Raw genomic sequence first — 27,166 nt, forward strand, 5'->3', positions numbered from 1 at the left:
TGACATGGGAAGTCACAGAGGAACTGGTCACATCACACCCTCGGTGGGAAACAGAATAGTTGATTAATTCATATCTCTGCTCAGCTACCTTTCTAAAATACATATGAAAGATATACATATATATCATTCATATGTATATAAGTATTTTTATATGTATATACATACATACACATAAACATGTATTTCATGTTATTTTGATTATAGTCACTGTTCTCTTCTCCCCCTAACTTTAGCCACACCCACCCTCCATCACCACACTTCTGACCTGGTCTCTGCGTTTCATTTAACTCCCTGACGCCACTTGTGCTATCCAGGTACTCAAGTGTGGGGCCACCCACTACATCACAGTCAGTCTACCAGGGCCTGACTCTGACCCTGGACCTCAGGAAAACCAAGGTGGAACAGTGCTACTCACGGGGCATATCACCCCACATCAGTGAATATAATTAAAATAACCCTTCCCGCATAACTTTCTGAGGCCCCGTTCCACGTGGTTCTGTTACCAAACGTGACTGGGGAAGCGGGTCATGACCTGTAACCCCAAATCAGGTCTGGCTACGTGTCTTCGGTAAGGCAATAAAGAGGCCAAATTCTGGGCTAGAGATCCCAGTGGTTAAGAGCACTGGCTCCTTTTCCAGAGGACCCGGAATCAATTCCCAGTGCCCATGTGACAGCTCACGACTGTCTGTAACTCCAGTTCCAGGTGGTGCCAATGAACATAAAATAAAGTTAAATAAATTTTAAAAAATTAAAAAGCCAAATTCATAGTGGAAAGCAGAAAAGGAACATTTAGTTAGTCACTGGCCACACTGGGGAAGGAGACAAAGCAAGCAAAACTCCTAAGTCTGTGTTCGGGGTCCTGAAGTGAGATAGACGTTTGCATAAATCCAAACCAGTTTCAACACATTGTTTCCACAAGCGGGCTGTTTTCCATCCCCTTCCCAGCGTATGAGCCACACAGAGTCTGAGCCCCAACTGTTTCCTAGACTCAACACAAATTGAGAACTCAAGACTTTCAAGTGCTCCTGAGCCAGGGATGAGGAGCTAATGTCACAGCTACACCAAAGAGGGTTCAGGCTGTCTGATACACAAAGTTGGAGATAGAGGATGGGACTGGACATTAACATCATCCTTTAAGCCTCACTGAGACCAGCTGATCTATGCTGAGCTTTGTTGATGGCCTCTTTGGGCCAGCCTTTTCTGTCTTGGGGGGCAAAAATCATACTAGCGTTCACAGATGCTTTCAGCAAGATCTGCAGACCTTGAGACCAAGCAGTGCAGTGAGTGCCAAGGGAGGAGAGTAAAACATCCTTCCCTGATGGAACATCTGAGTCGTCCTGGTTCAAGTGTGGGCCCACCCTTCACGGATGCATCTTTGTCTGGGTTTCAGTCTCATCCTATAGAGCATGAAATCTCTTCCAGGGAGACAGGTTCCCCTCCGCCTGTCACCTTTTCCTTCTCCCAGTGTGAGATTCCCGGGGAAATTCCAACTCCTTTGGTGCCCAGTGTTTCAGTACTTTCATGTGGGAATAAAAGACAAAAGTGTTTACTCCAGCCGGTATCACATTGACAATTAACCCTATCAGGCCAGGTGACCTTTGTAATCATGTTTATCTGTCTGATGTGCTAATGAGTCTGTTCAGGAGCCCTTCCTGCAGCTCTGGACTAGGAAGGGGGCACCGTGAAGGGTGTTTGCCTTCCTCATTGTTGCTGCATCTAATCTCAGCTGACATTTGCGCGTGGTATTTGCAGAATAAATGCTTCTGAAATTTAGACTTAATATTTTGGAAAAAGCCAAGGTGTGGAGTGGGTTTCTGAACTTGTCTAGGTCACTTTGCATTTTTAGGGGTCTACACTCCTCCTGACGTTTGTTTGCAGACATGTCTTTCTTGAAGTAATATCGTGAGGGCAGGGCTTCCCTTTCGCTGTGCCTGCCAGGTGAGCAGTTTGCACGGGCACACGCCTAGTGTTCATGCAGATGTGTGCCTGCATACGAGATTGCTTTGTGCCAAGAGCTGCGCCATGAGCATGACCTTCTGCATCTCTCTCTTTGAAAACAGCGTTGTAGCCGGGCGATGGTGGCGCACGCCTTTAATCCCAGCACTTGGGAGGCAGAGGCAGGCGGATCTCTGTGAGTTCGAGACCAGCCTGGTCTACAGAGCTAGTTCCAGGACAGGCTCCAAAGCCACAGAGAAACCCTGTCTCGAAAAAAACAAAAAACAAAAAAAAAAAAGAAAAGAAAACAGCGTTGTTTTGTTTTTCAGGACAGGGTTTCTTGGTGTAGTCCTGACTGTCCCGGGACTCACTTTGTAGACCAGGTTCGCCTTGAACGCAGATATCCACCTGCCTCTGCCTCCCTAGTGCTGGAGTAAAGGTGTGCACCACCATCGCCCAGCCAAACCACTTTTGACAACAACTAGTCCTGCAGTTCTTCTCCTGGCTACCTACACGGCTGCCTTGGGCCCTCCTTAAGGGCTGACTGTTCTATACATTAAATGGTCATTGCAAGTGATCCATGTTTAAAATATTTCTTATTGCATTTATTTGTTTGTTTGTTTGTTTGTGTGGGCGTGCACATGGCCTGGTGCTCATGTGTTGGTTAGAGAACAGCTTGTGGGAGTAGGTCCTCTCCTTTCCACATGTGGGTTGAGGGATCCAGCTCGGGCTAGCAGGCTTGGTGGGAGCCTCTTACCTCAAGGACCATCTCTCAAGGCCCAAGTGACCCTTGTTGGTTGGACTCCAGCTGCAGTGAGCATGCTTGTGCATGCATCTTACTTCTCTCCTGGAGCGCATTGCACGTAGGGCCCAGTGTTCTGTCTTGGATGGTTCATCAAGATCGTGGAAATCTTTCAAAAGTGTAGCGTGTTCTCTCTCTCACTGTTGCAGCAACAAGCCTAGGCACAGGCTATATATAAAAGCTCCCCTTTTGTTTTGGGCCACTTGGGGTTCCATCTGTGCCACCTCTTTGGCTCTTCTTGTAGGGCTACCACTCCCTGTTCAGGTCCCCTTTTCACTGACTAACCCTTGTGATTATCTCACACCTACCCTGATAATCCAGGATTATCTTGAATCCTTAACTTCATCGCACCTACGGAATCCCTCTTGTCTTTGCTGTGTCACGCAATAGCCTGTTGGGTTGAGCCTGTGGGTGCCACCATTGTTCCTGCTAGCACTGGGTGGTTTCTGGAGTTCTTCCAGGACTAGACTGTAGTCCGCTGGCATGTTCGTTTTTAATCCTAGTCATTCTGAGGTGTATCTTAGGTTAACTGCATGAAGCCCATAAACTAGGTGAGCTAAATGAAAACGTTCTCAATGCTAGTTTGTCTGGGCTGGCTAGGCAGTGTGTTTTTATCACTTCTTCCCAGGGCTCCCAGCTCCCTTTCTCCTTCCACATTCATGCTTGACTAGTCGGCTCTGAGGGAAGGATGCTTTATTCTCATCCCTTGGCACTCACTGCACTGATTGGTCTTTAAAAGACCTGCAGATCTTGCTGAAGGCATCCGTGAATGCTAGCGTGATTTTTTCCCCCAGGACAAAAAAGCCTGGCCCAAAGAGGCCATCAGCATCACTCAGCTGGTTTCGGTGAGGCATCTTTAGAGGACAGTGTGTCCATGACCCGTCCTCTTCTCTGTCTCCAACTTTCCATGTCAGATGGTCCTGCATCCCCTTTACTGTAGCTGTGGAGTTAGCTCCTCAGCTTCCATCCCTGTCATAAGCAGTTAATGGTCTCAAGTTCTCAGTTTGGGTTAAGCCTTCGTATCTGCTGGGGCTCAGACTCCCTGTGGTCCATAGACTGGGAAGGGGATGGAAAGCAGCCCGCCTGTGGGAGCATTGCTTTGAAAATGATTCAGATGCCACCCTCATTGGATGACCCCTGTGGTTCTATTTCAGGAGGTACTAGACTATGAGGGCCATTCGAACAGTCCCCCCCCCCCACTAGACAGGGAGTGACAGTGACCAGCAGAGGGCACCCAAGGAATGCCTTGGTTCCAGCCTCCTGTGCCTGGGTCCGGACACTGGAGAAGTTGTGCTTGGGACCTGCGAATATATCTGAGTTAAATAGATGTGTCGACAGGAAGTCCTGAAGTCCTATCTGAGGTGACCTTGTCTCTAAGTTACTGTCTCAGCATACCTCTGCCACCATGTCCCCAAATGCTAATGAATTGCCCTCCTTTTAGTTTTGTCTGTTATATTGTTTGTTTGAGACGAGGTCTCACTGTGTAGCCAGGCTGACCTCGAACTCTGAAACCTCCTACCTTAACCACCCCCCACCCCGGGTCCTGGGAATACAGGCATGTATCCCATGTCCAGCCTGAATTGCAATTTTCTTTGAAAAACAATGTTTCCTCTTAAGTCACTGTCCTGGGAGATTTTGCTGTCTGTGGAAGAGAACTTGCTCTGTAGTCGCCACTCTGAGTTTGAGCAACATCAGGTCCACCCAGGGCCACCCGGTGCTTCCTGTAGCTCTCAGTGAGAAGTCTGCACACAGGCATGCTTGGGGAGACTTAATTTAAGCTGTCTATATTAAAAGTGAGCTTTGTGAGTGTTTTCCCAGCATCACTTCAATTAAAAAGACTTTGCATATGGATTAGGCAGCGGGGCTTCCGGCTGTATTCAAAACAGCCGAGAGATTTAGTGTTTAGTCTACGTAATGGTGTCTAATAATCTGAGTATTTTAGTTTCTGAAACAGGGAGAGTCCAGACTGGAGAGATGGCTCAACAGTTAAGAATGCTTGCTGCTGTCCATTTCAGTTCCTAGCAGCTGTAATTTCGGCACTAGGGCATGGGAGGGACGTCGTCTGGCTTCCATGGGCATTGTACTTTACTGCGCATACTAACACACAGACACACATCTACACATAATTTAAGATAAAACAATTTTCTTACATTAAGAAATACAGTTTAAGAGCTTTTGTATATTCTGATGCATACTTGGAAATCATTGAATAATTGTTATCAGAAGCCGTTATTGGGCAGGCGGGCTCAGTGGGTAAAGGCACTTGCCACCAAGCCCGAGGACCTGTTCAATCCCCAGAATCCACATGATTGAGGAGCGAAGCAGTTTCGGAAGGTTGTCCACGCACACCTGGATGAGGCTTGCGTACACTTCATGGAGAAGAGTTGTTGTTAACTGTGTGTTAACTGTTGTACAAGAATGTTATCTGAGCATCTTCTAGCACAGCATGCGCGGTGCATGACTCCCCACCCCTCAAGTGGCCTGTTCCCCTAACTGGGCTCCCTTCTCTCCCAGCCCCTACCATGGAGGAGAAGGAAGTCTGACTGTCCTGTGGATGTAAAGACACCTAGCCTGCCAACGCTGCCTGTTGTTAGATCATTTGCTAACTGTAACTCACTTGTGAACTTTGACTCCAAGAATTAATTTTAAGTCCTGGACCTCCCGCCAGGGGAGGGGGCCCGTTCCACAGGTGTGGTAATGATTGCACAAACTGCGGTTTAATTGCGAGCTGTGGCTTTTCAGATTCCGAGAAGATGGCCCAGTACTTGGAGGAGGAGCGGCACATGAGGGAAGAGAACCTGAGGCTGCAGCGGAAGCTCCAGAGGGAGATGGAGAGAAGGGAAGCGCTGTGTCGCCAGCTCTCCGAGAGCGAGTCCAGCTTGGAGATGGATGACGAAAGGTTTGCGTCCGTGCCCCACCCTCACCCGCCCCCCCCCCACACACACCCACCTCCAGTCCCAGGTATCCAGTGCTCTCTTACGCCCCCCACAGGCACCAGGCAAGAAGGCTGTGTCCAGGCATACATGCAGGCAAAAACACCCACACACATAAAATGATTTTAAAATGATACATTCTAGAAAGGCAGAGCTTAAATGTCACGTGGGGTCATGGTGATGAATACCCCACGCTGAAGCTCATGCTTGCTGTAGATGGGCAGGACCGGATACTCTGCTCCTGGGGCAGAAAGTGCCCTTCGGAATGGCGGGCGAGGGAGAGGAGTGGAGGCAGAGCTGACATTTGTTTTGTTTTTAAATATTCAGCATTGGTATTTAAATGTAAGCAAAGTACTTGAGAAATACATTTGCTGCTGTTCCTATTTCTGGTAACGGGAATAAATAAGTTCACATACTTGGATACAAATACCACGGGCACATCTAGCAGGATTTCCTCCAAATCTTCTTTAATTGAATTGCTGACATTTTAGTGATTTTTTCCCCCTTTAGAATATATATGTTTCCTCCTTTGTCAGTACACAGTGCCAAGCTTTTTTTTTTAATTCCTTGATAATTTCAAATGTGTATATTAAATTTGGATCATTTTCATCCCCCATGACTCTCAATCTCTATCACTCCCCTCCCTTTCTATCCATCCCCTCCTGTTTTGATGTCTTTGTTTTTAACTCACTGAGTTTAGTATTTAGCTCGTATATGCATCTGTGTCCTTCGGAAGTAACTGTGCTGTTATAATCTCAATCAAGAAAGCATCAGGCCATAGAAGTACAGAACGATCTGTGGGGGTGGGCTTTGAACAGTGTTGAGTTTCCTAGAGACCGTCTCTCTCAAGTATATTATGTGTGTTGACCACGTTTACTTCACATCCTCCCCTTTCTCCACTTTCTTCCACCTGATTGGGCATCTTTCCATCCCTCAGCCCCCCTTCTGATTTCATGCCCGGTGTGTACATATAAATGGCTTTGTGTATATGTAAGAAATCTAGAACCAACAAATAAGACAAGACGGGATCCTTGCCTCCGAGTCTGGCTTAATTGACCTGCTTTGGTTTACAGTGGCCTCTGCATTTCAGCAAATAGCCTAGTTTCTGTCTTCTTTACCCTTGCATAAGCTCCATGGCTTGGGCACATTGCATTTCCCTTGTGTACGGACCTCTGTGCAGAATCTGTAAGTCAGCTGTTGGGCATAGAACTGTAGAGCAGAGATGTACAGGCATTGCTGTGACTCTGACGTAAAGCCCTCTGGTAGCGGCATATCTGAGACATAGGACTGTTCTGGTTTTGTTGTTGTTGTTGTTGTTGTTGTTTTGTTTTGTTTTGTTTTTTTAAGAAACCCTCCTACTGCTTTTGATAGCAGTTGGCCTGGCCCACATTCCCACCAGCAGCCGATGAGGGCTTCCTCGTATCCCCGTCCGCACCGGCATTTGTTCCTTGTTTTCTTAGTAACTACCATTCTAGCCAGGGTGAGAATCTCGGGATAGTTTTGACTGGAATTTTCCTGGTAGCTAAGGATGTTGGACATTTTTTCATAAGTTTGTTGACGTTTATAAGTTTTCTCTGAGATAGGATCTCACTGGGAAGCTCTGCCTGTCCTGGAGCTCACTATGTAGACCAGGCTGTCCTCAAACAGGCAAGGCGTGCCCCGTCACAGCTGGCCTGTCCTTCAGCTTTTAAGAACAACTGTTTATCTCATTTTCTTGTGTATTGATGGGCTTATTTGGTTTTTTAGTGTTTATTCTTTTTAGTTCCTTATTCTGGATGTCATTAACCGCCTGTTTGATGTGTACCTGGCAAAGATTTTCTTCAGCAGTTACTGTTTCTATTGGTTGTCCATTTCATAGCATCCCGTGTACCAGTTCTTGATAGCATTTCCTGAGCTGTGTCTTTCTTTGCAGAAAGTCTCTGCCAGTCAATGCCTGTGTCTTAAAGTGTTTCCCCCAGTAGCTTCAGACTCTCAAGTCTTTAAAGTCTTTGATCTGTTTTGAGTTGATTTTTATAGACAGGTTTCATTCTACCTGTGGGGGTACCCAGTCTTCTCAGCAGCGTTGTTAGAGAGGCTGTCCACTCTCCAGTGTGTATTTTTGTGCCTCTCTCAGAAAAAGCCAGGTAGTTGGTTACATGGATCTGAGTCTCCATCTGCTGTTTTTTCCATGTGCCTTACTGTTTTTATTAGTATGGCTCTGTAGTGTACCTTGAAATCAAACACAGTGACACTGTGAACTCTGTTCCTTCTGCTCGGGATTGCCTTGATTCTCTGGAGTCTTTTTGCTTGTATGTCAACGTCAGGGTCCCCCCCCCCCACCTTCTATGAAGAATGCCTTTGGAACTTAGATGAGGACTGCAAATATCATTATAGTGATTCTGTATATTCATGCCAATGGAAACAACGTCCATTTTGGGGGGGGGGCGTCTTTTTCAAATGGTTTTTTTTTTCAGAGTTTTAAATTTTATCATTGTTGAGATCTATATAACAAATCATTTGTACAAATAGGAGTCATTTGGTTTCTTCCTTTATTTGAATCAATTTTATTTCTTTATTTCTGCTTCTTCCTAGCCACCACGACTTCATGGCCATAATGAATAAGTGTGGAGAAAGTGGGTGTCCTTGTCACAGTTCTGCTTTGGGCAGCAATGATCTGAGGCTCTCCCACTTAGTATGGTAGCACAAATATTAAAAACCCAGAGACAGATACTGGGGTTCAACCTGAAGATCAGAAAAGCAAAGCAGCCAAGCCACTAGAGAGCGAGTTACTGTCTCATCCCGCCTTACATTCCTCTCTAATGCTGGGATTAAAGGCATGCACCTCCACCGCCCAGCATTTATGGTTACCTAGTGTGGCTGCTGGGACTGAACCTGGCCTATATGACTGACTAGTGTGGCTGCTTTGCTTCAGGCAAGCTTTACTTACTAAAACACAAATAATAGACCACCATGTGGAGTAATGTCGGCTATCAGTTTGTTGCATATATCCTTTATTATGTTGAGATATACTCCCCCACCCATAGTTTCTTCAGGTCTTTTATCGTGAAAGGATGTTGGACTCTGGACATGGTGAAGCGATTTCCATCCACATCAAAGACTGCTGATGTATTTATTGCTATGAGTATGTTGAAACATCCTTGCATCCCTTGCATCCTTGCCCAGCAGTCCAGCAGAAAGGTATTGACTGCTGTTGTTGGGTCCTTATGTGGTTGGGGTAGCAGCAATGCTGGCTGTGCGAACTGAACATGGCTGTGTTCATCCCTTTCTTCTTTCATGGTGCCCTTGGAAGAGCTTTGATGTTGCTTCTCTGGAGGTCGGGTAGAACTCAGCAGTGAATCCTCCTGAGACTGCACTTTTAAAATTGTTTTTAATTGGGAAACTTTGTCTTACTAAGTCAGTCTCATTGCTTGGCATGAACTCTAAGTTCTAAGTAGCTTACGCTAATCTTCTCAATTTAATTTTGATAAGTTGTGTGTATTTCAGAATATATCAATTTCTTGTAGACTTGTCAATGTTCTAGAGTATAGGTTTTCACACTGTGCTTTAATGGTCCTCTGAGTCTGATTGGTGTCTCTGGGTTAGTTTGGCTAAGGCTCTGTCAAACTTCCCTTTTCAAAGAACCAACATTTTGTTTCATTGGTTATTATTAGTAGTTATTACTTCCATTTCATTAGCCTCTGTCCTGTTCTTGGTATTTCTGTCTGTTGAGTTTTGTGTTTGGCATGTTCTTTCTCTTGAGGTGTATAACTAAGTTATTGAGTTGTGATCTCTCTCTCTCTCTCTCTCTCTCTCTGGGCGTTTGTAACTGTCAACTTCTTAGAAACACTTTCATTGTATTCCTTGAGTTCTGATACTCTGTTTTTGATTTCATTGAATTCTGGGAATTTTTAATTTCCCTCCTGACTTCTTCTATGACCTATTCATCATTCAGTGCTGTGTTGTTTACTCTGTGTGACCTTTTGTGTTCTGTGGTCTCTCTCATTGCTAATCTCTAGCTTTGTTCCAGTGCAAACAGAACGCAAGAATTAGTTAAACTTTCTTAAGACTTGCTTTGATCCTCAGTTTCGACCCATTTTGGAGAAGGGTCCATAGGCTGCCATGAGAATGTGTATCCTGCACTGTTTGAGTGGAATCATCTTAGATATTTGTTTAAATCCATTTGATCTGCGATGTCTCACTCTGATATTTGTTAGTTGTTTTGGTCCGGATGCCCTGTTGCTTGGTGAGCATGGGAACGGAAGTCTCCCGATACTGCCTAAGCGTGTGTGTTTACACCTGTGGTGTTTATATTTATGAAACTGCGCTCATCCTCTTTACCTCTCCTGACTTGTTCTCCGTTGAAGTCCACTTTGCCAGATGTTTCAACTTGATTTCAAGTTCTGTTGCCTTAGAATGTCTCTTCCTCCCCTTTTCCTTGATGCTCTGTTTGGCTTTGCGGGTAAGATATGTTGCCTTGTAGGCAACAGACAGTTGGCTTCTGTTTTTTAATCTAATTTACTCCTCTTGTGTGCTTTGTTTGGATGGTTGGGGCTATTAACATTTAGAGTTAATATTGAAAGGTGTTCGTGCCTTCCTGACAATTGTAGATTCTATAACCTTTGGCACTTTGACTTGCAAAGATCTCCGTTTGCTTGTTTGGTGTTCTAGTACATACTTCATTCTTCACTGTAGCCTAATGACTATGTTTTTTTTCTTTTGTCTTTGCTATGTAGAATTCCTTCAGGTATCTTTTATAGTGCTGGTTTATTGATTATAAATTAGTTTGTGTTTATAATGAAAACTCTGTCAACTAAAAGGAATAGTTTTGCTAGGTATAATAATAATCTGGCTTGGTGGTTAACCGTTTTTCAGAGCTTGTATGTCCTCTCTGATTTTTAGAATTTCTCTTGAATAGTCTGCTGCTCTCTGATGGGTTTCCTCTTCTCTGTGACTTGATTCTCTTCTGTGTCAGTGTTAATTTCTTTTTTCTGTGTACTCGGTGTCTCGACTATAGGATGTACGAGGTGCTTTTTTCAGTATGCCTTTTCCATCTGCGTGGCCCTTTCTTCCCTAGCTCTGCAGTGATTTTACTAAATGTTGTCTATGTCTTTAGCTCCAACTTACCTTGTCTCCTATGCTGAAACAAGCATCATACGGGTAACCAGAACAGCTGGTTTCTGTATCTGTACCTCGTTTTGACCCTCCTCCTTTATGTCCTCCTCTGTGCTTGTGAGTAAGGAAGTCATTAAGATAACTAACAAGTCAAAATAGAACAAGGACTTTGGGTGTGCAGCATTTACAGCTAATTTATGGAATTAGCCTTCTCCTGACACAGACCATTTCTGACCAGGTGAGGTCTGGCTTCCCATGGGCCACATCTCAGCGTAAAGGGGAGACGGAGCCTCCTGAGACAGATGGGCACCCTCGCTGTGAGACCTGGCTTGCCAGCTAGGGTCTGTTCTGTGAGAAGTGCTGTCTGCTGAGGATACATTCAGCTCTCTGCCTCTGATTCTTAGGGAAATTTAGACCAGAGGCCTGCCAAAGCTTCCCAACCATGCCCCTCGATGCTTTCAAGAGAATTGATTAAAAAAAAAAAAAAATGACAAGTTATAATTGAAAGTTGCAGAAGTAAAACAAGTTTTCCCCTTTTAAACGTCTCCCGGCTTCCTCCCTTAAAGAATTACTTCTTTTCTCGAGATTGTGCCACAGAACTTTGATTTTTGCTTCTGAGCTTCATGCATCTGTTCTGCACAGTTTCTCATTCTCAGGAAAATGGTTTGAAAATGTCGGCCCAAACGCAAAGCAGTTCACTGGATAGTTTAGTACATATTTGAAGACTCAGAGGAGACTGGGGTTGGAGTACAAAACTCCTAGGCTGGGCCTCAGGAAGGGAAGCATTCTTGAAGCGTGGCTCCTTCACACGTCCAGGTGGATTAATGCTTACTGCGGAAGTCTGTCTTACTTACTCAACTCTATCTATCTATCTATCTATCTATCTATCTATCTATCTATCTATCTATCTATCTATCTATCTATCTATCTATCTATCTATCTATCTATTCTAGGCAAGGTTTCTCTTTATAACAGTCCTAGTTGCCCTGGACCTTCTCTATAGACCAGGCTGCTCTTAAACTCACGGAGATCCACCTGCCTCCACCTCCCCAAGTGCTCAGATTAACGGCGTACACCGCCACACTTGGCATTTTACTTCATTTTTGTTGTTTTTCATCTGCTTTTAGGCAGGCTCTCGTGCAGTCCTGAGCTGTCCTTGGATTTTGACCTTCCTGGGTCCACCCCAGAGTTCTGGGATTACAGGTGCATGGAGGCACAACCTAGGGCTCCATGCTTGGCAGGCAGGCACTCTGCCAGCTGAGCTACATCCCCAGCCTTGCTTTTATTTGTTCATAAATTACTCCAGGTACAGTGGAGTTGCCTGATTAAGTACCACTCGGCCTCCAAGGACCGCTAACAATGTGGTGAATCTCGGGGAGAGAAAACTTCAGGCACTTAAGACCACTTAAAGGGGTGATAGTAACCACCTGCCTGCATGCCGTACAAGGAAAGGGCCTACCTGGTATTTCTGTGGTGAGATGTTCTAAGAGGGGAAGAAGACAAAGAGGCCGGCATCTAACTGAGCTGTGTGTCAGTCAGGATCTGTGCTGGGAAATGGTCATGTTAGTTCCTCCTCGTGTGAATTAACACCAGGGCTGACTGTGCTCTGGGATGAAAGTACAGGTCTGTTTAACTTTTAAGGCCAGGGAGGGCGGTTTGTCAGGAAGCCTGTCAAGCAGAAATTCTCTCCCATCAGCACTCTGGTCCTGATGACTTCGCTTGAGCACGTTCAGGACTGGCGTGACTTCGGAGACTCAGCACAGTGTGGCTGAGCGTGACCCACCGAAGGTGTTGCTGTCGTCGGTGAAATTCTAATGCGTGACCATCTGTTATGTAAAGCTTGCCTTGCAAACACATGGCACTCAGCCCCAGAGGGCATATGTGTCTTTAAACTTAATGGGATAACTTAAATATTGGTGAGCTTATTTAGTTTTGAGCTTCAAATAGCAGTTTCAGCATAGAGGTCTTTGTGCTTCTGGGATCACTGAAGGGACTTCTTCAAGACTGGTCCTCTCTGATGTGTGGCATGGCTATGACAGGCCTCTGTCAACCTGGAGCATTATGATCCAGGAGTCTGCACTCGTAATGTCCCCTGGGTCCACCCTCACCAACTCCCTGGGTTTTGACCTCAGATTGTGTGGTCACACCTTTGCGGCTAGGATGTCTTCTAGGGACTACTTGAACACGGCTGTTTCAACTCCCTCCTCCTCTCTTCTTCTAGGTATTTTAATGAGATGTCAGCACAAGGATTAAGACCTCGCACTGTGTCCAGCCCAATCCCTTACACGCCTTCTCCCAGTTCCAGCAGGCCTATATCACCCGGTGAGTGTAACCTCTGCAACCACAGTGTAACTGCTTTCCGGGCAGTGTCTAGGGGGTGGGGATTGAACCCAGGGCCTCACACGGGTTTAGCAAGTGCTCCCCACCGATTTTTCAGCCTGCTCTTCTGGCATGTTTAATCGACAGCCCCTGGTTATGTTCTCTTCTATTTTGTGTTTTTCAAAAATAAGTCACTGTCAGTACTGAGTGTTGGCTTGAAGATCTTAAACATGAGAACTGTGGGGGGGGGGGTTATTACTACTTTATTCTTATTTCTCTTTCAACTTTTATTTTTGAGGGCTTCACATCATCGATATCTCCCTCTTCCTCAGTGTTCACTGAGCTTTACGTATAGATTATTTTTTAACCTAGGTTTGACCTCAGAACCCCTTTCTAGAAGACTGTGTGTGACTAGTCTCAGGATGGGCAGGGTCCCTGGGTAGAGTTCCAAGATGCTTTACCATGTGTCTTTTGTGGATCCTTTCACTGTGCTCCTGCTTCCAGTGGTACTTAGGCATCCTTCTTCACTTGTGAAAATAGAAGAAGCTGCCCTTCTTGGGTTACCAGCTCTCATTTGTTGGGCCAAGAAGAGGCCAGGATGGGCTTCCATGTCCACCATCAAGCTCCTGGCCTGAGCTGCCTCTTGATACATTAGTGATATGTGAACCAGACCTGGAAGGCCAGAAAGAAGCAAGGCAGCTGCTGCTGTTCCTTCTGCTTTGTTTCCCATCATGAATGTCTTCACCTGACCCCCAAAATACTCCTCAGTGTCCCAGGCCCAGCACCAGCATTGCCTGGCACTCCAGTGTTGGTGGATCAAGTACAGGCTCCACCCTCAAGGGATGAGGAGGAAGTGGGACCAAGGGTGGTTGGCAGGGGTAGTGGGGCAGGGGAAGACAGAGACTGGCACTGGCACACTCCTGTTTATGTGCTACCCGATGAACAAGCTGCAGGTAGAGTTGAGGGACAAGTCCGCGGGGTGACACCAGGTTGGAGGAGTGGCACAGTAAGGGTGGCCTTGCAGAGGCTTTGTGAGCACTGTGGTTAGTTTTGTCGGCTATCATGGTCGAAGCAAGGGTTTCCCTTAAGGATGATGAAGAGGACATGATACTCTCGAGCGACTGCAATGAGGACAGTGTGGCACAAGTGTCTTGGCTCTATCAGTTTGGGATCTGGCCAGCACTACAGTGACTTTTGATGATATTATTAATATTACTATTTTGCTGTGTCTGTGTACCACGTGCGAGCAGTGCCCTCGGAGGTCAGAAGGAAACACTGGGTCCCTGAGATGAGAGTTGCAGCTGACTGTGAGCCACCATATTGGGGTACTGGGCATTTACGTCAGGTCCTCTGGAACAGCAGCCAGTGCTCTAACCACAGAGCCATCTCTCTAGCTCCCTACCCCCTTTCCCTCTTCAAAGGAGACACTCAAAGCTAAAGAGAACAAGTCTCCCACATGGTGGCAACTGTTAGAGAGAGGAGACCAAGGACGGCCAGCAATTCCTATCCAAGATGAACAGTGTGGCTGGCCATTGTTCCTTGTGTCTTGCCAAAAGATGTTCCCAAATCTGAATCCTGTTAGGAGGAGGCCACTTGTTTGTCCTGACCGCCCAGAACTGAGATAATCACACAGAAACTGTATTAATTAAAACACTGCTTGGCCCATTAGCTCTAGCTTCTTACTGGCTAACTTTTATATCTTAATTTAACCCATTTCTATTAATCTGTGTATCACCACGTGGCAGTGGCTTACAGGCAAAGATTCAGCATGTCTGACTCTGAAGGCTCCATGGTGTCTCTCTCTCTGCCTTTCTTCCTCCCAGCATTCCGTCCAGTCCTTCCTGCCTACCTAAGTTCTGTCCTATCAACCGTCTGAGGCAGTTTCTTTATTCATTAATGGTAATCATAGCACACAGAGGGGACTTCCACATCAGAATCCCTTCCTCTAGTCTCCAGTGGCCTTAAGTCTGTCCCTGAAAGCCTCTCTTAGCTGCCTCTCCACTTTTATCACCATGATAAAGGTCTCTTTTTATCTTTTGATTTATTGGCATAAAAGGAAGACTTAAGTCAGGATTGTAATGGGGGAGGGTTACTTAGTAGGAGGCAGAAATGCAAACTCATGTTGAGTGTAATTTAATATTTTATTTTTGCTTAAAGCTAACAATTTTTAGAGGCATGTCATTTCTAAATGATCAGAAAAAATACTGCAGACATTGAATGGTGGGGCGGGGCCAGCAAGTGTGAGAGTTTGGTTTCGAATAGTATTTCTGTTGTTGAAATTTTTGCAAGGCAATCTTACTGCATTTGTATAATGGTACCAAGATCTTCTCAATAGCTTGTTTGGATGTGTCTGAATCAGGAATGGGCAGTAACTAGGCCTAAAAACAGCTTTGTGTCCCCAATAACAGTTGTGAGTGCATCCAGAAGTCAGATTTGGTTTCTGTCTTCGTTCTCAGTTAAAAGGAACTTGGGCCACTTGGAAAAATGGGTGTGTGACATCTTTGCAAAGTGAAGAATTTCTCAGAAATAATGGTAAGGCTGTGACAGCGAGTCAGGAGTCCCCAGGTACCAAAGCCAGGACAGTGTGACCAGTAAGGACCTGTGAGGGATATGACAGAGATTCAAGAGCCTCAGGTACCAAAGCCAGGACAGTGTGACCAGTAAGGACCTATGGAGGGATATGACAGAGATTCAAGAGCCTCAGGTACCAAAGCCAGGACAGTGTGACCAGTAAGGACCTGTGAAGGATATGACAGAGATTCAAGAGCCCCAGGTACCAAAGCCAGGACAGTGTGACCAATAAACACCATGGACAGCCATGACCCTCAGCAGTGGGCATCAGAAACCGCAGTACTTCCCAGGGTGTTATTCCCTAGCAGTTTGGGGACACTCTGATCTCTCCCATTGAAATTCTTACAATGTGTCCCTGTCCTTAAGCTGTGCTGACTATTTTCTGCTTAGCAGCCTCTGTGTGCAGATTTCCAGGTTCATCAAGGGTTAGTTGCTGTTGTTACTGTTTATCCTCTAATGTATTCCTGGGCCAAAAGGTGAGATGCATGGTTATTCAGATTTAAGAGAGAATAAAAAATAAGATCCCCTGACTTAATATTATATAATCAATAGGGCCCGGGGAAGACAGTTAAAAGAAAATACACCGATAACTTATTGAGGCCTTTCAGTCATCTGAGGGTGTCACAGCAGTCAGGTTTGCTCGTGGTGGGATTTATAGCACAATGAGATGAAATGATACGTCTTTGTGGCTCAGTGCCAGATGGAAGATTGTCATCACTGCCCTGAATTCCCTTGATTGATTGATTGATTGATTGATTGATTGATTGATTTGGTTGGGGTTAGGTTTAGAGTCAGAGGGCTTGGTGTTCACAGTTGAGAATTACTGGCCTAGAGCATCAGAAGGGGAGAAAGAGTGGGTGGATGGATGGACGGACGGACGGACAAGAAATAGACTTTGAAGATTCATGGTTAATGGTTTAACATAATTAAAATTATTCTCTAGAAAAATTAATCTAGTAAATAAGGAATCTATTTTTAATGTTATTTTATGTTTTTATGTGTATGAATTTTTAGCCTGCATATGTGTGTGTGCATTCCATGCATACCTGATTCCCTCAGAGGTCAGGAAAAGGGGGTTGTGTCTCCCTTTCATAGATGGTTATGAGCCACCATGTGGGTGGTGGGAATCAAACCCAGCTCTTCTGCAAGAGCAGCCAGTGCTCTCAACCACTGAGTATTCTTAATCAAGAGATTCTTTGAGCACTCTTTAAAATTAAGGAGTCATTTTCTTTTAAATGTATCTTGGATTTTCTTGCGGGGTGGGGGTTGAAGGTATTTATTCATTTGTTTTTTATTTTTCTTTCTTTCTTGGTGATGGGGACTGAACCCAGACCTTGGGCCCATGGACAGCTATTGTACCTCTGGGTGGGACATCCTCGTTCCCACCCCCAGTCTCACCATTACTTTCATAAGAAGCAGAATTGGAGTTTTGTTCCAGGCTGTTATTTGAAGATGACCTCTTCAATCTCAGCGCATCATAAACATCACATTAAACGATCGCTTTGATCTAAATGACTTCATCACAGAGCACCACTTGGTGAATGCAAGTCAAAAAATCAATCGGAGATGGGAAATCTGTCAAAAAGTGCCTCTGACATCGTCAAGTCAGGAAATAAGCTCTGAGCATTTGATCTGAAAGGCACAGAAAAGTCCTGTAGATACTCACTCGGTGTATCTTGTCCCCACTAATGCAGGGCAGCAATAGTTGATAAAGCTTGGCCTTTAGCCGCCTCTAGCCTCGAAGAAGAAGTCGGTGACAGCAGTCCTTGTCCAAATCCTTTTCCAATAGTGTTTTTACTTCATCCATTTTTATGACTCTGTTAGTTACACTATGGCCAAACATTTGACAGGAAGTAGCCTGAGGGGCAAAGGGTGGGTTACAGCCAGTCCCGTCAGAGAAGAACATGGGGACAAGAGCCTGAGGCAGCTGGGCACATTGTATCCACGGGCAGGGAGCAGTCTGGAAGTGAGGCTGCACTGTATAAACCTTACTCCCACCTTCTGAGGCCCTACCTCTTCAGGGGTCCCAGCCTTCCCAGACAGTGCCATCTGCTGGGGACCAAGTGTTCACGAACCTGTGGTGGAAGTGTGGACAGGACACACTGAAGCCACCACAAGGCTCTGCCCTGTGCAGTGTTTCCATTTAGACACTAGGAGTGAAGGTGTAAAGTACTGGATTGATGGTACGTCAATGTTGCCCAGACCAGTGCAGCTTCCGTACAGCTCTCTAGGGCTTCTTAGACTGTCCACAGTTAATCACTCTGAGTATTTCAAATTGGGCTAATTGGACCCCCAGGACAACCTCAGGCATCATCCCTCAGGAGTGCATGTCCATCTTGATTTGAAGTAGTGTCTCCCATTGACCTGAAGCTCACCAATTCAGCCCTGCTGTCTGACTGGCAGGCCCCAGGGACCCTCCTGGCATGTTACCCGGGCAATCCTCATGCAATCCTCATCCAATTGAGCCACCTCCTCAGCCCTGATAGGTGTTACTTTCTTGGTGTCTTTTAGGGACATTGGCATGTATGGGGCTTTTGTATCCTGTAGCAGACATTTTCAGGTTGCGAAGTTTGTATACATGCACACGCTTACACACACATGCACACACAGTTCTCCTGTATAATTATTACTGGTATCATCTCTCTTCCTTTTTTTTTTTTTTTTTTTTTTGGTTTTTCGAGACAGAGTTTCTCTGTGGTTTTGGAGCCTGTCCTGGAACCAGCTCTTGTAGACCAGGCTGGTCTCGAACTCACAGAGATCCGCCTGCCTCTGCCTCCCGAGTGCTGGGATTAAAGGTGTGCGCCACCACTGCCCGGCTTCTCTTCCTTTTCTTTACATTTGATTTTCACCCTTTTCTTATTTCCCCCTTGGTTTTTCTATATTCCTATTCTGTAAAGGGATGAACTGCAGGGCTTGACTTTTTTAAGCTATGGCGAGCACTTAGCCTGAGGTCTGCCCTCTCTTTGAGTGTACAGTACTACTGTTACCTGTGGGGCGCAGTCAGTGCTCTCTGGCAGGTCTCTGCGTCTTGCTATGCCGAAACCTCACGCTGACTCAGCAGCAGAGCTCGCCTTTCTTTCCTCCTTCCTGGCCCCTGGAAGCCACCATTCTCCTGTGTCTGCTCTGTCATTTTAGATTTCACGTATACATGGAGCTGTGCTGATTTTGTCGCTCTGTTGTTGCATGAGTAATAAAAACCCAGAGGAGAGATACTGGGGCTCAAGCTGAGGATAGAAAAGCGAAATAGCCAAGCCACTGGAAAAGTCTCACCTCTACCAAGGCTGGGCGATTGCAGACTGAGCTCTGAGCCTCTGTTTCATCCCTTCTTATATTCCCCTTTAGTGCTGGGGTTGAAGACATATGACTCCCTAATATTGGGATTAAAGGTGTGAGCTACCTGTATCGGTTTCTGCATTGATCTTCTGTAGCCCAGGGTGACCTTGAGTTTACGGAGATCCATCTGCCTCTGTCTCCCAAATCCAGGGATTAAAGGTGTGTGACACCACTGCCTGGTCTCTAGTGGCTTAGTATTGCCCACTGATCTTCAAGCAAGCTTTATTTATTAAAGCGTAAATAAAATATCACTATGCTCTGTGACTGGTTCCACTTGGCGTAATGCTCCCTGGGCTCGTGCGTAAGGCAGGATTTCCCGCTTTGTAACAACAGTACTCAACCATCTGTGTCCCTGGTTCCTTTGTCTGCTCTGCCTCTGGTGGGCTGGTAGGCTCTTTTCACACTGCAGGTTTTACCCACTGGTAAAACACAGGCATGCCCTGCGGCTTCATAGTCCCTTGGATGCTGTGTGTGGTGTAACGTAAAAGGTGTTTGCTGGTTGGTAGCAGGCTTTCTCTTGGGCCACTCACCCAGCTCCCAAATCATGATATGGAAACTTCTTACTAGTTTTGAATGCTCAGTCTTATTTTATGCTTGCTCTACTAGCTCTTATAACTTAACCTGTTTCTCGTCGTCTACATCTTACTTCAGGCTTTTGATGTTTCTTTCTTTCTGTATATCTTCCGTTGTTGCTTTGTCTGCCTGGCTGGTGGCTGCCGGGTTTCTCCGGGCGTGTCCCTCTCTCTCTTTCCCTTGTTTTCTTCTCCTTTTCTCTTCTCTCTCACTCTTAGCTTTCTCCTCCTCCTTATTCTCTCTGAGCACTAGCCCTGCCCATTCCTCTCCTGCCTAGCTATTGGCCCTTCACCTTTTTATTAGACCAGGCAGGCACCTTAGGAAGGCAAGGTGAAACAGCAACACATCTTTACTTGGTTAAATCAAGCAAAAACAAACACAGTGCACCTTCACATAGTTAAAGTAATATTCTGCAGCAGAGACAGATGTAACACATCTTTGCCTGGGTAAAGAACTATTCCACAGTGTATGTATGTTTGTTTGTTTGTTTGTTTGTTTGTTTTCCCTGTGGATATGAAGTTTTCCCAACACTATTGAAGAGACCATTCTTGTCATCCTTTCTGCAGCTCTTGGCCACCATCTGAAGGGTCATTTGGTGTGGACTACGACCACGTTCATGTCTGAGATTACTGTTCCACTCCTGTGCTCGATAGTTGTTTGTTTGTTTTTATGCCCCTTGCTACCCACCGTGCCCACTGAGTGGCCCCACACCTTTGCACGTCTGTTTTTATTGAAAAGTTCTCTAGAGCATTCTAGACAATCCGGCTACAAATAGTGCTGAACCTCGTTGCCCTTGTTTGTGTTCTAGGTCTTTCGTACGCGAGTCATACAGTTGGTTTCACGCCGCCAACCTCATTGACCCGCGCCGGGATGTCTTACTACAACTCTCCAGGCCTCCACGTTCAGCACATGGGAGCCTCTCACGGCATCACAGTAAGTGTCCTTGCTGGGCGCAGGCACCTCCTCAGTGACTGAGTGCGGCTGCCGCCCGCCTTTGCCACCTTGTGTCTTGGGTCACTTCTCCCTCTGGACACAGAGTTCTGGTGTGGAAACTCGTATCCCCCAGATGGAGAGACTCATCTTTTATGAAAATTGCCCACTATGAAATGTAATTGGAACTCTGGACAATGTCTTCACTGATTCAGTGCCATAAAGCATTGTCGGTCGTTTCCATAATCGCCAAAAATACCGATTCTCAATGCCTTTGCAGTTCACTGACCCTCAGTGGCCTTCCTAAACGTTGCCCTGACTTCCAGATTTATTTTTCTCTCCTGGATTCAGGAGGGTCAAGTTCTTCCGGCTCTCGCGCTCCACTTGGGAGAGTAGCCCTACATATGTGGATGTGCAGTTGGCTGAGAGAACAAGAAGAACGTGAGGATAGGATGGAGGAGAGAAACTAATTCAAAGAGCCTCCTCTGTGAAATTACATGGGGCGCCCATCCAAGTCTTCTGAACTTTGAAGGGTGTTTTGTAAAGACAGAAGGTGTTGTCCTGGGATCCCTCAGAATGTGAGAAAAAGCCGAATAGTGGAGGGGAATGAGGGCGCACGAGTGACAGTGTTTAAGGGGATAATATGGCATCTTTATTATTATTATTATTATTATTATTATTATTATTATTATTATTATTATTATTATTATTTTGTTTCATTAAAAGGACCCTGAGTGTTTGACTATGAAAGATGTATTATCATTTTTGTATCTTCTTCACAGGTGTAGGTATGATGAACACTACCTTGTTTATGTTGTCTCAGCTAGTTCAGGAACCACTAATGATAAAGAAGGAACCCATGGCTTCTATGACCCTTGTTGGCCTAGGTTCCATCCTCAGCCCCGATTCTGACTTCGTTGGACTTGAACTGATATCCCAAACTGACCTGCTATCCCTGTGTCCTCCCTACAGAGGCCGTCGCCACGGAGAAGCAGCAGTCCTGATAAATTCAAAAGGCCCACGCCTCCTCCATCTCCCAACACACAGAGCCCAGTCCAGCCACCTCCGCCACCGCCTCCGCCCCCCATGCAGCCCGCGGTCCCCACGGCAGCCACCTCCTCGCAGCCTGCCCAGTCCTCGCAGCAGCATTTGGTGCACCCCTCCTCCCAGCCTTAATGCATGAGCTTAGGTCAGAATTTCAAGTCGGGACTCGTCTGATGGAGCCGCCTTCTCAACGCCAAAGGCTTCCTTCCTGGCATATTTGGATCTGATGTGTTTGCACTGAGGTTGTCTAGCTGCCCTCCTCGTAGTGTCGTGAATGTTCGTCGGAAACGCAGCCAGTGTTGTGGGTCTACAACACTAACCAGACGACTTCTTTCCATCGGTGTTTTACTTGAATCTCTGTGCCCGTCATTCCCCGGCTGGAACATTGCTATCTGGTATTTGGTCATAAGAAGCAGTGTGCAAAACCCTACACCCTACGCCCGGCCCCAGGGCTTCTCTTCTTGGCTTTTAGGTCTGTAAAATAGGAAGGGAAATCTTGTTTTAGATTGTTCCTCTGTGAACTTGCAGGAAATTACTAAGCTGTTAGTAACCCTCGTCCACCAGCTCACAAGGGAGTTTACCAAACTATCACAAGAGTCGAGCACTACAGTTCAGACCTTTGCAAACCCAATTCTGAGTATAGGATCGGAAGTGAGATGGATCAGTGCCCACAACATGTCTAGTGTAGAGCTCTCTACAGACACACTTTTTACAGGTTGTTTTTGATGTAAATTGTCTCTTGTAAAGCAGCCTACAGAAACAAATCACACAGCTGTAGCTTCTCCCCCTGCGTGGGGTGGGAATTATCGCCCGTTGAGATGCGATTTTTTTCCTTTCTCCTCCAAGTTAAGCCACCTAAGCTGGTCTCCTCTGCCATGAGCGGGTAGATGCCTTCCCTCTGGTGATCTTGATGGCTGACTCCAATGCTGTCTTGGAGCTCTGCTACAGGGGCCATGAGGTTGTAATAGAGCCGAAATGGTGACCCCCCCTCCCTTCCATTCTTTTGTGCTGTCCTGAGCCAGGGTGAACAGGTATTTCCCAGGTACAAAATGCTCTTAGGAAATACTAAGTGTAGGTGACATCTTAGTGTGATGGCCAAGGGGCACTTGACAGAGAAGAAGCGTAGCCAGCAAAGGAGCTCATTGGCCTTGCTGGCAACTCACGGTACCCATCGTAAGTAAGCCAGGAGAGCACCAAGGAGGTTCTGAACACGATTGCCATTCATTCAGCACAAATCACTTGGGTGGAACACCGAGTGGCTCTGTTACCACCTTCGTTTCTGTTTGTCAGCCGTTACTTTGTGCTTTCGTAGTCAAGTGCTTTTTTCCTGCCTGTGTTTGCATATTTATATATGCCGTGGATGAAAATAACTTACTAGAGAATGTATATTTTATGATGAGAAACGTGAATCTGTTGGATATAATCAGAGAACTGAAAATTAATTTATCAGTCATTTTTAAGAGTTCATGTTTGTCACAGCCATCTCCAATAGCGACTCCTCACGGAACACACTCCCGAGAACAAGGAAATACCCTGGTGACATTGTAGATATTTAATATTGTACAGCCTAGGAAGCTCCATTTTTGCCTTTGAATGCATATTTAAGAGTTAACAGAATGAAAAAGGCGTTATGGGATGATAGTGTTTGATGGCATTTTAAGAACTTGAGGACAAGAACCACCGTAGGACCTTTCACCTCTTCTCTTCCACCCCTACACTGAGAATGTTACCCTCCGACGACCAGGAAGAAACTGTCGGTCTGTGAAAGTTTTATTTTTAAGGTGTGTGTGTGTGAGTGTGAGAGTGTGTGATGTACCGGCCATGGTGCCGTTATCAGACCCGGGCTGGAGGCTGGCGCTGTCAAGGCGGTAGGTTTTCAATGTCAGACTAAACCCGGGCATTTCTCCAGCAACTCCCTGACCCTCTTGGTACATGACCATTCCAGGGAAATTCTGAGGCTAGGGCAGAAGAATTCTTCCTTCACGGTACAGTCTTGAGTTTTTTTTATTTTATTTTCCTTGCGAGAGAAATTTGGTATGCGTTTACAAGACTTCTCTGGGATTGTAGATTTCAGCACTGCTGGCTCGCAGCTTATACTCCAGCACACAAGTCCGTTCTGTAAAGATCTCTCCTCCGCTGCCCATCAGTATACTTACCTCCTAGAAGCGCAAAAGTGAAGGCTCTGCCGTGCGGCCCGCAGAGCCTCTCAGCTAGGTTCTTGGCGTTCATGCTTGTCTCGGACAGTGTCCCGCAGATTCCTCTAGACCCATCCCTTCCCTCGAAACGTTCCCCTCAACAGCACTTTTTAGCATAATCCAGTTGCTTCTCCCTGCAGGCAGCAAGACTAAAAGAACAAACACTACACCTGAATTTAGGATACTTCTTGTTACTTTGGAAGCCAGCAGTAATAGGAAAGAGAAGCAGCTGCTGAGCCCCCAGAGACGGGAGCCTCCATACTGCGGGAAACCCGTCCTAGGTGGGTTGGGGCCAGACATGGCGCTTTGGGGTTCAGTTCCCTTCTCTCACAGGCTGACTCTGGATTAAAATCAGTAGCCATCCTCAGCAGGTGAGAGCAACAGTGGCTCCACCTCCTGTCGTGTTGACAGAGACCCTCGGGTACCACTGTGCTGCTAATAGGTTGAGAGTCTCTTCCCAGACTCCCTCGCCTTCATACAGAACCCAGTCCACACACCTCTGGGCTCTGGGCTCTGACCTGCTTTCTCTTGTCAAGCGTGCTGGCCTTCTAGACAGACTTCTAGACCTTTGGCCAATGTGGAAGTGTTTAGGATTTTATGTATACGTCTTAGTTGGTTGGAAAGGAGACAGATGGCGGGTGACCATGGAATGAATGTGTGACCAGAATGTGGCTTTGACACCTCATGCTGCTGTGCCTTTGTCATTGGCTTCTGATTCGACCAGATGTAATTAATAATGTGAATTTTTGTTGATCCTTCGGCTATAGGAAAGCAATGTGTATTCCCCATTGTTGGGTAGGGTAGACATGATCTTGCCCTGTACAAAGCTCTGCTCTTAAAGATAAACCCAGGAAGACAGGAAGAAGCGCAGCGATGCGTGCTTCAGAAAGGGTGTTTTTTAAAAGTGTTGGAGACAGTTTCCTGTGTAACTTTACCTTCTGTCTAGTACTTGTCTCATAGGATAACCAATGCTGAGAGCTTGTAGTGATGACTACCAAAGACATGCGTAGTAAAGCTTCAATTTCCAACGATTAAAGAGCCAGCCATTGACGTTGTTCCCTGGTTCCTTCTCAAGAGCCATTGGGAAAGACTAAAAGAGTCTTAGGGTTTTTTTGTTAAGTTTTAGGTGTTGTTTTTTTTTTTTTTTTAATTTTTTGATAAAAATGTGTTAGCCTACCATTTTGGGGAGCATTTTCCAGAATGCTCAGCAGTTGTGATTGCTGGCCACACCCAGGTCGCCTCTCCTTGAGTGATCCGTGGGATCCTCTGTGCGTGCTAGCATGGGTGCTGTGTGTGTGCACGTGTGCGTGTGTGCATTCATGCCTTAACTTGGGTTACTGCTCAACTTTGCTGTTTGACTCGATCCTCACCATCATCAGATTGTATTGTGCATCTTGATCTGAACTTCATCCTGGCAAAAAATAATAATAATTAAAAAAAAAAAAAAGGTTGCAGGCGCCACAGGTTGGAATGCATTCCTTCAGAAGACTGTCCAGTCAGATGCACCCTGAGTTGTTTCCACAGACTTTTATTTGGGACTTCATTTGGAAAGACAGCAGACTGTCAAATGGGAAGATGTCAGCAAGGAAGAGAGGAGAGCCAAATGCTAGCATGTCCTCTGCCTCTGCACACCCGTGTGCTCTGTGTGTCGTTCTGCTAGCCTGTGTACAACTTGACTAGCTTGGAGTTCAGGTAACGGTGGCAATCCTGACCTTCTCTGTCGGAGTTTAGAGAGACGTAAGATGTCCAGTTAATGTCTTATTTCCTTTATGTTGATCAGTCTTTAATACATGTGCTGACTCAGAAAACCTAAATAAAGATAATTTTTTAAAATGTACCTCTTGAACCATAAACTTCCCTCTCCTTCTTTCTGGTCTTTTGAGTTGGAAGCGATCATTGTTTGGTGTTGATTCCAGCAGACTTTCAAAGTAAATCCAATTATAAACTCTAAAGACATCCAGAGGAAGTAAACGTAGGAAGGTGGCATAAATGGGGCTACTGTGGTTTTCTTTTTTATAAATACTAAAGAGGGGAAAAAAATGTGGGTATTTTTCCTGCACGTATGTCCATGTACTACATGTGTTCAGTGCCTGTGAAAGACAGAAGAGGACATTGGAGTCCTTGCAACTAGAGTTAGAGGAGGTGGTGCTAAGAACTGAACACAGGTTCTCTGAAAGAACAGCCAGTGCTCTTAACCACTGATAGGGCTCATGGTTTTAAACCTTTATAGAGTACTTGCTGCCCCAGTATGCTATATTTCAAGTTCAAACAGTAAACCTAGAGGTGTGTGTGTGTGTGTGTGTGTGTGTGTGTGTGTGTGTGTGTGTAAAGGAAAGCTACCTCCCAAAATGTCACATGGGGCCCACATGCACAGGCATGCACCATAAGACATGTCAATGAATGATGCATCAGCCTGAAAGCCTACAGTGATCTGGACAGCCAGGCTGTTGTGAAATGCCGTGTGTTGGACATGTATGTAATAGACCTGGTGTGGATAAGCCTGTGACATCAACCCTATGTAAACAGCACGCATTGTTACTACAGTGTGTAGTAGGCAGTAAGTGTATTTTTTAAAAAATGTATTCTATTTATTAAAAAGTTTACTCTTGGGCCAGTGAGATCGCCCAGTGGATAAATGTATCTGCTGTAAGCCTGACACCCTGCGTTTGAACTCTGAGACCCCATGTGATCGGAGAGAACCAATTCCTGTTAAGCTGCCCTCTGACCTCCACATCCCTTCAGTACACACATATACAAAAGCAATAAAAGGCAGTAACAAAACTGTTCTTTAAAACACACTTCAGCATCGTTCCAGTGGAAGCTGGACCGCCTTTACCCATTGAATAAAGGCAACTCTGGGAAGAAGGACCCTCCCTCTCTACATCCAGGTTTTCTGTGCTGTGTTTCAGAATCTTGGTATTCAGCAAATGAATTGCCCACCCTGTGCTTTGTGAGGGATTCCAGCAAATGACACAAGTCACCATGGTGAAATCAGGTAGCCTGGGAAGTAGAGGGAATAACCATCTCATCACAGATTGCTGGTTCTCTTGGAAAAAGTCAAGTGCAGGAAGGCTGCTATTGCCCAGTCATTGCAGGCTGAGGGGTCGGTGCACCTGAAGAGCAGAAAGCCCCCGCCCTCTTCAGAGCCAGTCTGCCCGCCACTGTAGTTATTAAAGCATGGACCTGCAGACTCTTGAGGTCCTGACCTACTTGGAAAGGGCATAGGTTGAATACGGGAAGTCCAGTACAGCCAGTTCTTGTGTGCTCATGGGAAAGAGGAACAGAAATTAAAGCCTGCCTTGGAGAAAGGCATAGACCAGACATTCCTGGACTTGTATCCAAATAATCATAAAACAAATGTACCCAGGGGACTTTGGTAAATGAAACTTCCTTGTGGACCTCAGGCTATAAAGTAGGATTAGTGTTTCTCTGTTCTCGTG

At 45.8% G+C, this 27,166-nt stretch overlaps 1 protein-coding gene across 1 annotated transcript in view; it reads left to right on the forward strand.

Annotated features, from left to right (window-relative positions):
• Ccdc6 (coiled-coil domain containing 6) overlaps window positions 1-25,563 on the forward strand; it is a 98,977-nt gene extending 73,414 nt beyond the window's left edge. Inside the window, exons 6-9 of the mRNA XM_057751639.1 lie at window positions 5,480-5,636; window positions 12,983-13,083; window positions 20,366-20,490; window positions 21,460-25,563. Coding sequence (XP_057607622.1) covers window positions 5,480-5,636; window positions 12,983-13,083; window positions 20,366-20,490; window positions 21,460-21,663 — 587 coding nt within the window. The 3' untranslated portion in view covers window positions 21,664-25,563. The remainder of the gene's footprint in view (window positions 1-5,479; window positions 5,637-12,982; window positions 13,084-20,365; window positions 20,491-21,459) is intronic.
• The last annotated feature ends 1,603 nt before the right edge of the window (window positions 25,564-27,166 follow it).

Source organism: Chionomys nivalis, chromosome 19, assembly GCF_950005125.1.
Source record: "Chionomys nivalis chromosome 19, mChiNiv1.1, whole genome shotgun sequence".
NCBI lineage: Eukaryota > Metazoa > Chordata > Mammalia > Rodentia > Cricetidae > Chionomys > Chionomys nivalis.